The 11,461-nt window shown below is 42.0% G+C and overlaps 1 protein-coding gene across 1 annotated transcript; it reads left to right on the plus strand.

Annotated features, from left to right (window-relative positions):
* Positions 1-1,431: 1,431 nt before the first annotated feature.
* On the plus strand, positions 1,432-11,219 carry plvapa (plasmalemma vesicle associated protein a). Its single transcript, XM_050033575.1, has 6 exons — positions 1,432-2,132; positions 3,737-3,806; positions 3,925-4,643; positions 6,751-7,675; positions 9,316-9,373; positions 10,900-11,219. The coding sequence occupies exons 1-6, from the start codon at positions 1,737-1,739 to the stop codon at positions 10,931-10,933; spliced, it is 2,202 nt and encodes a 733-aa protein (XP_049889532.1). The 5' UTR covers positions 1,432-1,736; the 3' UTR covers positions 10,934-11,219.
* Positions 11,220-11,461: the final 242 nt, after the last annotated feature.

An 11,461-nucleotide genomic window follows, 5' to 3' on the forward strand; every position in this document is an offset into this window, starting at 1 on the left:
AGAGCTAGCACACTCAAGACTTCTGCCGCCTACTTCCGGTTTAACGCTCTGCTAACTTGAGTGGAGATAAAATGATTTAATCTCGCGGCTCCTCTAGACTATCCAAATGTTATTGGACGGAATGGATCAAATCCTGATAATGAAACGAGTCATTTCGTGGGGGTTGTGACACTCAAAAAAAATGTATCCACTGCTTTACAGATGTCTCTTTCACAATGTAATTCCACTATTTGACCATTCAAAGCCTGACACACTTTCTGGGGACTGTTTCTTTCTTTGAAAGTCAAACCCTGCACACAGGAGTGAGATGGTATATAGTTCATAAAGTGTGGGTGTTGGAATGACCTATTTCACATTTTGTACCACTTCCTGTGTCCACTATGTGGCACAGGAGAACACGCTAATTATATGTCATGTTGCTGTAAATCAGCTGTAGACCCCACCATGTAAATTTCAGGTAAATCAAAAGATAATTGACTGACAAGTCTTACTTCCTGTTTCCAGTCGGTGGCACAATCACCATGACACCTAATGTGCATGTAGTAGGCTTCGGGATCGGAGCCTTATAAAACATGTGAAGTTTGGGGCAGATTCAACGATGTATGCTGGAGTTACAAACCACTTCCTGTTTGGTGGCGAAACATCAAAATTTGACTGCTTGCCACGGAGACACAGTTTGAGAAAAACTGAAGCCTTAAGCAACTTTTGATGTCCAAGGTCTTCAGATGATACAGGCACAATTTGAAGTCGATCAGATTAAATCTGTAGGGGGAGTTTGTTGAAGTATGACCATTGGAAATGGCCAGAACTGCACAAAAATTATATATACAATTCAAAATGGCTGGCTTCCTGTTGGGTTTAGGGTTTGGCTTCAGAGGCTTTTTGTACGTCTTGAAGTGTTACATGTGCCTGCCAAGTTTCGTACATGTCGGTGAAGCCAGCTTCGGGGCCTGCTTCGTCGAAATTTTGTAGGGGGTGCTACTGAACTGTTTTCTTGCACCCCAAAGTTCCATGACTTTTCAAGCACCTTTAGGCCCTCAAAAATGAGATTAATTTGGAGGACGAGGAAGAAGAAGAAAAATTCCTAGGATTTCAGTAGGGTCCTCACACCATGTTGTACTCGGGCCCTAATAATATTTTGGGATGTGGGCAGTGGAAGCTTTCCTAAGGTCCTAAATATACTAGGTCCAGCACTGACCCAGGGTCAAAAAACATGGGGGAGTGTGTGTGTGTGTTAGGGTTGGTTTGTACTGTACATACATGCGTGCTGGCCACATGTGTGTGTGTGTGTTGATTAGCTCTGCATAGGGCGGGGCAGCCACCAGAGCACGGAGATAGCTAAAGGAGGGAGGGGACTGAGGCCAGGACAACTTCCCATCATGGGAAGTGTGTGGCTGGAGTTTATAAATTCTTACCCATGTTTACACCTCACACACAATCTGATCAATTTCCAAGCTGTCAACACTGCTGGTAGGAAACGTCTGGTCAGCGTCGTTAGTGCCTTTGGCTTTGTTAGAGGAAGGTTGCACAACTTTACAAGAAATGGACTGAATCATCAGGCTGCACTAAAATAATTCAGCATTGTTTTATTTGTTCATTTGGCTTGCGGAGCGCTGAGGAGGAACGTGTCTGTCTTCTGATATAGAGATGAACTTAGTTTGAACTTGGCTTGCTGCTCGTAGTCATCCTCAAACTTCACCACTTCTTACTGACCCTTTGTCTGGCCATCAGCACCCATGTACAGCAGCGGCTACTCTCACGTCTCCAAGTCCAGCCCGCATGCCCAAAAGAAGATGCAGTACCGCTCAAAGGGCAAGAGCTGCGGCTACTACATGCGCATTGTCTTCTTCTTCTCCTCGCTCATCCAGTCTCTCATCATAGTCAGCCTGGTGCTCTTTCTGGTCTATGGTAAGTCGCAGGACTCGGCGTCCACTACACGCATTCACGACCTGGAGGAGAGCTTCAGCCGACTCTCCATAGAAAACGTCTTCCTGAGGCAGCAGAGGAAGAACCTGACCAACTTACTCAACACCACCCTGACAGAGAAAGCCCGTAATGACTGGGACTTGGTCAACCTCCGCTACTTCTCCAACATCTCAGCCATTCTCATCCAAGATATGGACAGGAAGATGGTGAGAAACTGAGCCTTTTTTAAGCCTTTTGGATGCACGTTCCTGTCTGTAATATTGCCTCTATGTCTTATACGGTATTGAACTGCTAACCTTTCAGCAGCCATAGAAATGAACATGTGGATGTGTTTGTGTCACTGTAAGATAAGATATGGATGAAAGGAAAAAAGATTCAATATACCTGCAAGAAAAACGCTTTATTTGGATCAAATGGCTGCAGATAGTTAGAGATAGAGATAAATAGAGTATTTGAAACCCTTCAACCAGAGGCATAAATATAGACAGTGCAGGCAGTGTGGTTGCACTGGGGCCTGTGAGGTGGAGGGCATGCGAATGATTGAGATTGCAACCTATATTGTCATCTACAGGTATGCAATGATGATTATTGGGTAACACGTATGTTGATGTTGGCTAATGTCAAGTCTCTGTTTGATCATGTGACAAGACGATGCAATACCGTAGCTAGTCTAGGTGCAAAATCTGTCAAGGCTGACAAGCTGAGCAAATCTACAAGCCCAGCAAGCAGTCATGTCTTTTAGACTGAAAAGTGGCAGTAAGAAAGGACAAGAGAGGAACCAACAGGAGGAAAAAAAATGGACTCCTTTGGGTTTTTATGAACAGTTGCCAGTGGTGTGTGCGTGCACTAGGGCCTGTCACAATAGCGTGCACTGAGGTCCGTAACTACGCCATTGATATCAACAGCTTACTAGTTCAGCAGTTTAGAAGTTTAGCTGTTTCTGTGGGTGTTTAAATGGTAATTCCAGTATTTTCGGAGCCTGATTTTGCGGAGTCACTGACTGTTTTATGTTTTTATACCCAAATGAGTTTTATTCTATTGTAGTGTTCTCAGTTCTGAAACAGAAAATGTACCCAGAGATGTACTCAGTGCTCTCTGTGTCATAGTAATAGTTTGACTTCATACTCACAAATCACAAATTGGAGTTTTAGCACTATAGCTTTTTTTATTTGGAAGAGAGTTGTTAATGTTTATGAACATTTTTGGATTGTCTTAGAATAACGTATGGATTTTGAAAATGGGCGTAGTTCCCCTTTAACAAATCATCGATAGAGTATAAGTGACAATTCATGAACACACCAGAATAATTAAGTTGAGCATGAGCTATTTACTCAAATCATGCAACAGTTTAAGTTCAACTAAATTATTCTGAGAATACAGAAATAATATTAATTATGATTTTATTTAGCACAAAATGCTCACCCCCTGATGTAGTGAATTGTCACATATACTCAAAAAAGTGTTCTAATGATCTAAAGGGCTTTAAAAGCCTCATATTGGTTTCAAATACTGAGTATATTTACACCACTGATCACTGTCTAAATGTAGTTATATTTATGTCTATTTCAATGTATGGGATTATAAAATGTAGTTCTGAGATATTCTTTTATAGTTTTCAGAACAAGAGGCAACCCAACAAATTATTTTTTAATATCATTATTACGAGTCAGAGTACTTTAGTGTTGATGTTGACAGTGCTAACATAATAAACTGTAAATGATCAGTTATTTTCCTTGTTTGTCTTATTTCACAACTAGTTTAGACCAAACCACTAAAACATTACTGGCTTTTCTTTCTCTGATACGAACAGCAACAGTGCTACAGCGAGTTGTTCCTTTGCAAGAGCTCAGGACGCTACAACTCCCACTGCCAACCCACATGTAAGTATGACCTTTCTAAATGTAAACCCAAAAATAACCATGTAAATAAAGGAAGCAGCTGCTATAATGGAAAAGATGCATGTGTTATCCACTTCTTTTCTCTTGTTTTTCTGAGCAGTACAACTCCCTGATACCTGTAACTGTGGGCTGCTGGTTGAACGGCTGAAAGCAAGGCTTGAGCTTGTTGAGTCCAACTTCACGCAAACCACACAGAGGATGAGGATGGAACTGGACCAGACCGCCAAAGAGAGGGACAACCTTAACTTGGAGGTCATCCGTCTGCGGAGGGAAAGATCCACACATGAGAAGGAGGTGGACTTCTTCAGGCAAAAATGCAAAGATGACTTCACTCAGTCTTTGAGTGGTATCTCCAACGTCTCCAAGGCTTTCCTAGACAAGATCTCTTTCCTCGTCCCCTTGCACAGCCCCTTCCACCTCACCTGTCCCAGACAGAGGGAACACCTGGAGCAGATCCGTACCAACTGTACCAGCCTGTCCCTGGAAGTGGAGGACAAGTTCCAGCGTTACCTGAATAATGTGGGAACACAGGTGTCAAAGATCCAGGGTGAGAACAGCCGCCTGAAGGCAGAGAACTGGCGACTGTCTGAAGACTACCGCTGGTGCAGCACCAACCGCACGGGCCTGATCCTGCAGAACAGACAGAACTTGGACAAGATGCAGCGCAAATATGATGAGGAGAAAGAGAGACTCCTGATAGACAAGATGAGGCTGAATGGAGATATAGACGTCCTGAAAAACAACATCAAATATAAGAGTAGAGAGGTTGATCACATGAGCGAGCAACTGAAGCAACTCAACATGTCCTGCATGTTCAAGGTAAGAGCAAAAGTACACTAATTACACTGGTGATTTCATGAACATGTTAACAGCTCTGCAGGGGTGTAAGTGTGTGTTTTGTCCAGGTACTCCAGCTTCCTCCCACAGTCCAAAGACATGCAGGTTAATTGGTGACTCTAAATTGCCCGTAGGTATGAATATTAGTGTGAATGGCTGTTTGTCTCTATGTGTCAGCCCTGTGATAGTCTGGCGACCTGTCCAGGGTGAACCCTGCCTCTCGCCCAATGTCAGCTGGGATAGGCTCCAGACCCCTCTGCGACCCCTAACAGGATAAGCAGTTATGGAAAATAAATGAATGATTGAGTTCCGAGAACAATCTTGTAAACATCTTGAACAATGGTAACTGTTGTTCTTAGTGAAGCTGTTTTCCAGTCAAGGCGGTTAAAATGACAAAAGACAATGAAAGTTTCAATCAGTGAACTAACCACCAGCTGTAAACAGCAGCAGCAGATGTTACGTACATGCAGAGAATGCTGGTGGAGATTCTCTAAATGTAGTGTATACACTGGCACACAGGTGGTCGTCACATTTCTGTTGACATTAACTATAAAACCTGTTATATGTAATGATCTGTATACGTTTGTGCAGCATTTTGCACATGAATTTGAGCTTTGCTGCCAATAATACTCCATCTGTGCAGTATCAGTAGACACATTTGCTTATATAACACCTGTAGAAATACCAACAAAGCCCGGATCTCAGTGCTTTGAGATCTTAACATCTTACATAAGGTGTATGAGATCAAAGCAGCCTGACAGGTTGTTGGAAATGATCCAGCTTTGAGTGCAGAGGAGGAGGTGGGGGAGGGAAACTGTGTGCCAGTAAAGAGGGCAGAGGGGGGGCAGTTATGTTAAAGGTGTAGTCAGCAATTGTGGAGAAAGATTGTTGATGTTTAAACTCAATGACCAGATGAAAACACCTATCCTGTCAGTGCTCCATCAGAAGCTCCGCTGCCTTTCTCTTTGTACATCAGTGGTCTTTCCTCTGCTCTGTGCATGAGCATGAACACCTGCTGTTGCTGATTGGCTGGAATAATGTTGTGCGGCTCAATCCAAGCCACTTTGTTTCCTATTTACAGAGCCAGGGCTGTGTATGAACACCATTTTTTTTTCAACGCACATGCAAAAAGGACAGCTAGTGGACCATGAGGCGATGGATGTATTGGATTAGAATAACTGACTGCACCTTTAAATGCCTTTTTGTTGAAGAACAAATTAAGAACCTGGACATGGAACTTTATGTTTTTCAAATCAGGGGCTTGCATCTTAAAAAAGAACATGTAATTCAATATAGTCATATGTTGTATAAATTTAAAATACTTTTGTTGCATCACATAATGTTAAACAGACAGTTCACCCCAAAACAAAAAATACATATTTTTCCTCTTACCTGTAGAGCTATTTATCAGTCTAGATTGTTTTGGTGTGAGTTGCTGAGTGCTGGAGATGTCTGCCTTCTCTTGAATATAATGGCACTCGGCTTGTGGTGCTCAAAGAAATCGTGAACTCAAATCAAAACCAGAAATCATGACCAGGTTACTCAAGATAATCCGCAGACCTTGTTGTGAGCAGTTTCATAAAGGAACTATTTTCTTCCAAACAAACTATACTCGCCAACCATATCAAGCGCTCATCTACTGCTAGCTCACTTAGCACAACTGAGCTAGCTAACGTTATAGGTCAGCTGAGGAGGACGCCATTTATGTTCATCATGAGCACAAGCCTCTCCCTAATCCTGAGTAGATGCACACTTCTTTCTGCGGATTGATACAGTTGGCGGGTGTAGTTGTTAGAAAATAGTTCCTACATGAAACTGCTCACAACAAGGTCTGTGGATTATTTTGGGTAACCATGTCATGATTTCTAGAAAGAGACATTGCTGTGAAGTTTTTCAAATGTATTTTTGGTGCTTTGAGCACCACAAGAGAAGGCAGACATCTCTACAGCCGATGAATAGCACTACAGATAGGAGGAAAAATATGTAATTCTGATTCTGGGGTGAACTGTCCCTTTAATGCTTTTTTTTTTTTTAAACAAATAGTTAAAGTCAGTTTCCACATATTAACATTGGTCTCATTTTGTTTCAGGCAGGGTTAAGTGGACTTCCAGGAGGCTCAGCCTCTCGGCCAGGCACACAGTCCCAGTCTGCATGGGGCTTGCCCTCTGGTGGTGGTTCCAGCTCTTATGGTATAAGCCAGACTAGTAGGGTAGGGTCAGGTGGGTTGGGTTCAAACTTAGGCTCCTATGGGTCAGGTATCAATAAGCCATCAACTGGGGCAGGCTCTTCAAGCTCATCCCTCTTTAACTCTGGGTCCAGTAGCTCCAGTGGATCAACATACAACAAACCATCAACTGGGTCAAGCTCTTCAAGCTCATCCCTCTTTAACTCTGGGTCCAGTAGCTCCAGTGGGTCAACATACAACAAACCATCAACTGGGTCAAGCTCTTCAAGCTCATCCCTCTTTTCATCTGGGTCAAGTAGCTCCAGTGGGTCAACATACAATAAGCCGGGCTCTTCAAGCTCGTCATCTGGGTCAAGTAGCTCCAGTGGGTCAACATACAATAAGCCGGGCTCTTCAAGCTCGTCATCTGGGTCCAGTAGCTCCAGTGGGTCATCAGTCAGTAAGCCAGCATCAACTGGGGGACTTTTCTCAAGCTTTGGTTCATCAGGCTCAAGCTCTAGCTCTAGTGGGACAGCAAATAAGCCAGTAGTGAATACAAAAGTCACATCACCCTTTGGGACATCCTCTGGGTCAAGTGGGTCGAGTGGGATAGGCGCAAATAAACCAACAACAAATCTGAAAACCCCCACTAGCCCTGGGTCATCCTCTGGGTCGACTGGATCGACAAGTAAAAGTGGGTCAAGCAGCTTATCTTGGTTCGGGTTTGGGGGCAGTAGTTCAGGGCAAAGTAAGACAGGAACTGGAACAGGGAAAGGGCCATCAACTGGGAATAGTTATGGTGGATCTGGATCATCGTTTGGTGCAGGAAGAACGAGTGGAGGTGGCTCAAGTAAGAATACTTAAAGTTTATCATTCCTATTCTGGGACATTTTTTACTTCACCCACAAAATGACACATGCACATCAGTTACTCACCCTGTGTTATGTTGAATTCAGGGATGCCTCCACAGTGAACGAAGAATCCAAAAAAATTAGAAAATTATTGACGAATTGTAGAAAAAGCGGGCCACATGTAACATCTGTTTACAAACTCTTACACAACTTGTGCTGTATCGTCAAAGTCCTGTTTATCAAGTCGTATACAAACTCTGTACTTTACAAACTCGTGCATTTGAGCTAAAACCTTGAGTAGTCTTCCTGGGAGAGCACGTGTGTTGAAACTCTGCTCATGCATTCCATTGAGCAAAGTCCCAACACGTGTTTGCCAGTGGCACCTCCAAGAGAAAGGCCGGGGGGCTCTTAAAGACATTACTGTCTTCAAGAGACTGTGGCATGTTCATTTTTTAAGCAAACCTGAAGACAGTGGTATCTTATGAAACTAGACAGCATCCATTGGTACCATGTCAGCATAGCTTGTTGAGAAGGGTGCGAAATAACCCTGCAGTGTCCGGCTACATTTTAGCGAGGGAACAACAGGGATGGCCATTTTAAAAGGGATCCCTTAAACTCTCACCTCAAGAAATCAAAGAAATCAGCCTATTTGAAGACCAAGACATGTTAACTGTACCGGTAATGACATAGTTTTCAACTAGCCTGTGTACTTCAACAGCATAATGTTATTCCTGAAATTCAGTTATGGCTTTTGGTGTTGGTTTGCCAACCGAGGATTGTCAGAGGCCCCATATGGCCACACAAATTTCTTGGATCTCCACTGGTATTTGCTGTTGTTAAGTGTGGCCCCCATTTACTCCAATTCATCAAGAATTCTCTCTCTTTTTGGATTCTCCGGTCATCATGGAGGCATGCAAAAACAAAACAAAGTTTTCTTCCCAAATTCGAGCTAATGCGGTGTATTACCGATACAAGTGATCTGAATTTTGACAGTGAAGTATTTCTTTAAGTTAAGGCATGGTTCACTCAGATTACAAAGAAAACTCTCACATACCATTGGTGGTATCCAGCCATGCGCATAGTTTTTTGCTTTTATTCACCCAGGTCTTGAGATATCCATCTTTGATATGTATGCCTCTACCCCAATACAATAGAGATGAATGGAAATGTATGTTGTATGTATTTGCAGAAGCAACTTTTTTCAAAACTGTGTCGTTCCTGGATAGTTGACAGGGACATCTGTGATTGATCCAGAGTCACAGGACCACGAGCTACTGTTTAATTCATTTAAATTTACAATGCTTTGGAAAGCACAAATAAAATTCTATTGCTCCCATTCTCAGTGATGATGGATATCTCAAAACCTGGGTATATAAAATTAAAACTACTGGCATTGACAGATATATAGATAATATGGGTGAACTGCCCCTTTAAAGAACATCATGAGTAATCTGTTAATCTGTCTCTTTGTATATAAAGTATGTTTTTGATTCCAAGCTATATATTACAGTACCTCCACGACTTCCACTTCAGTAGAAAGGCTTATTGTTAGTGTTTCTGTGATATTGTTAAGCATTATGTTTAGTTACATCATGGCTACGTAATGACTAATCACTGTTTTCTTGTGTTTAACCAACAGTCAGCGTCGCTCAACACCTTAAAGATCTGCAACGCCTCATCAACCCCTCTGGCCCAGAGTGAGTATTCAGTATCTTTCGCTGTAGGTTGTGAGTGAATGTGAAAGTGCTGCTGCTGTTCTCTGTTGAACAGTGTGTGCACAGGAGCTGTATTCTATTATTTTTTTTATTATTGTCAAAAAAAATAAAAATCATGAGAAAAAAAACAAAGCCAGCTACACAGTCTGTCCCTCAATACTTGTGGTACATATTTACTACACGTACTTGGTATGTTGCACTCAGCCTCAAACCCACTGGTTCCCACTGATGATGTAGATATTTAAAACATATCATAAATATGCAGTTTTATTTTTTCTTAATGATTTCCTGAAACAGTTGGGCACTATAGTTTTTAGCAAATGTTAAGCAGCCAGAACTAAATAGTGCATTTATTTGGGACTACTTTCAGACGTGGATTAACACACAATAATACATGACTTAGTGAATATTTACAGGATGATTACTGCAAAATAAAAACTACAGTGCCCACGTTTGTTGTAATGAAGGAACACATCACCGAGTGCAATGGTGTGGCCCATTGATGTGTTTTTAATCGTTTTTGGAAAAAAATTAAGCTTACTGGGCACAGGCCCAGGGGCTGAAAGTGTCGGAGCTCACCTGGCTGTCACCTACAAAATGTCTCTCAAATTAGGACAGACTGAGAAACTGCAAAGAGATATAAAGTTACTACAAAACAGGCAAAACAACCACAAAGAGACACAAAATGACCAAAAAAAGACACAAAATTAGCCCAAAGACGCAAAACAACAACAATAAAAAAAGAGACAAAACCACCACAAAGTCTTCAGCCCCGTTTCCACCAAATACTTTCAGTATGGTACCTTTGGAACCAAAAGTAACCCTTCAGACATGGGACCTAGAGCCTAACATTTCCACTGCAGACAGTACTCTTTCATGTGGGTCCAACACTCACTGTATTTTGCAGACAGTACTCTTTCATGTGGGTCCAACACTCACTGTATTTCCTCATTACCAGTGACACAGATGGAAGTCTGCACCTCGTTTATCGTCCACAGAACGAGGCTGCACGCCAACATTTTCAGAACAAAATAAAACAGGCTGCAGTGAGAGTCTCTCTCCATGGGATATTCAAAAATAGCTGGTTTGTGCTTTTAGTCCTTCTCAGGCAAGCTCAGGGGTTTAGTATTGCCGGAGCCTTCTCAGGCAAGCTCAGGGGTTTAGTATTGCCGGAGCCCACAGGAACAACACTGCTGCAGGACACTTTATTTTTTCTCCAAGTGAGGGTTCGAATATATGCTATTTGCATAACCCGGTCGAAATTAATATATATAAACACGTGAAGATCCACTCATTACTAAAAGTGTATGTCATATAGAAACTAATGGAATGGTCAGAGTTGTCACATAATGTGAAAAGCGTATCGAACTGAACTGAACCGAACCGTACTGCTCGGTGGAAACGGGGCTTTTGTGTCTTGCTCCTGTGATACTTTCAGCTTGATAAACTCATTAATCAGCATCAAGAAATAATGTTTAAACTTTTCCTCTCTTTCTTCCTTTTTCCAGAGAGAAACAAGATCTCTCCAGAATGCTGGGCTAGTCCACCTTATAACTTAAAAGAGATTTATCTTCAACTGCATTTATTCTGCACACCTAAATCTCACGTTGGAGTTCACATATTTTATATCAATAAATGTACCATTTATGATGCTGTGACATTTTATACTTCAATATGCATTTAGATTAGGAATTTGAATATCTTTTGCACTTTAGAATGTGAAATGTGAAGTTTGTGTGTTATGATTTGTATCTCTGCAGTATGATCAAGAACATAATGTATTTTTAGACTGTAAATAAAGACAAATAAAACCATTGTTTGAACGTAAGCACATCAACTGCGCCTGTCTCTTCTTTATAAACAAAGCCATTCAAGATATTATTCCGTGCAGACGCGGAAATAACTGTTTGTTCCCGTGTGCGTCACCTATTGTGTGGCTAATTATCTATAAATGACTCCCCAGCCCCTCCTGTGATGTTTCGGGGCAAGATTTACTGGCAAAGCAATTTAATCCCTCCGCAGTGTTTATGTTTACCTGCCAAACTGTCAGCAGGCCCACTGAAGCAGATG

This window comes from Epinephelus moara, chromosome 21 (genome assembly GCF_006386435.1).
Source record: "Epinephelus moara isolate mb chromosome 21, YSFRI_EMoa_1.0, whole genome shotgun sequence".
In the NCBI taxonomy this organism is placed as follows: Eukaryota; Metazoa; Chordata; class Actinopteri; order Perciformes; family Serranidae; genus Epinephelus; species Epinephelus moara.

Bases quoted from the DNA above. Each gene is read 5' to 3' on its own strand.
- plvapa (XM_050033575.1), top strand. From the start codon at position 1,737: ATGTACAGCAGCGGCTACTCTCACGTCTCCAAGTCCAGCCCGCATGCC. The intron at 2,133-3,736 runs GTGAGAAACTGA...TGATACGAACAG, and splicing joins AAGATATGGACAGGAAGATG to CAACAGTGCTACAGCGAGTT. The intron at 4,644-6,750 runs GTAAGAGCAAAA...ATTTTGTTTCAG, and splicing joins ACATGTCCTGCATGTTCAAG to GCAGGGTTAAGTGGACTTCC.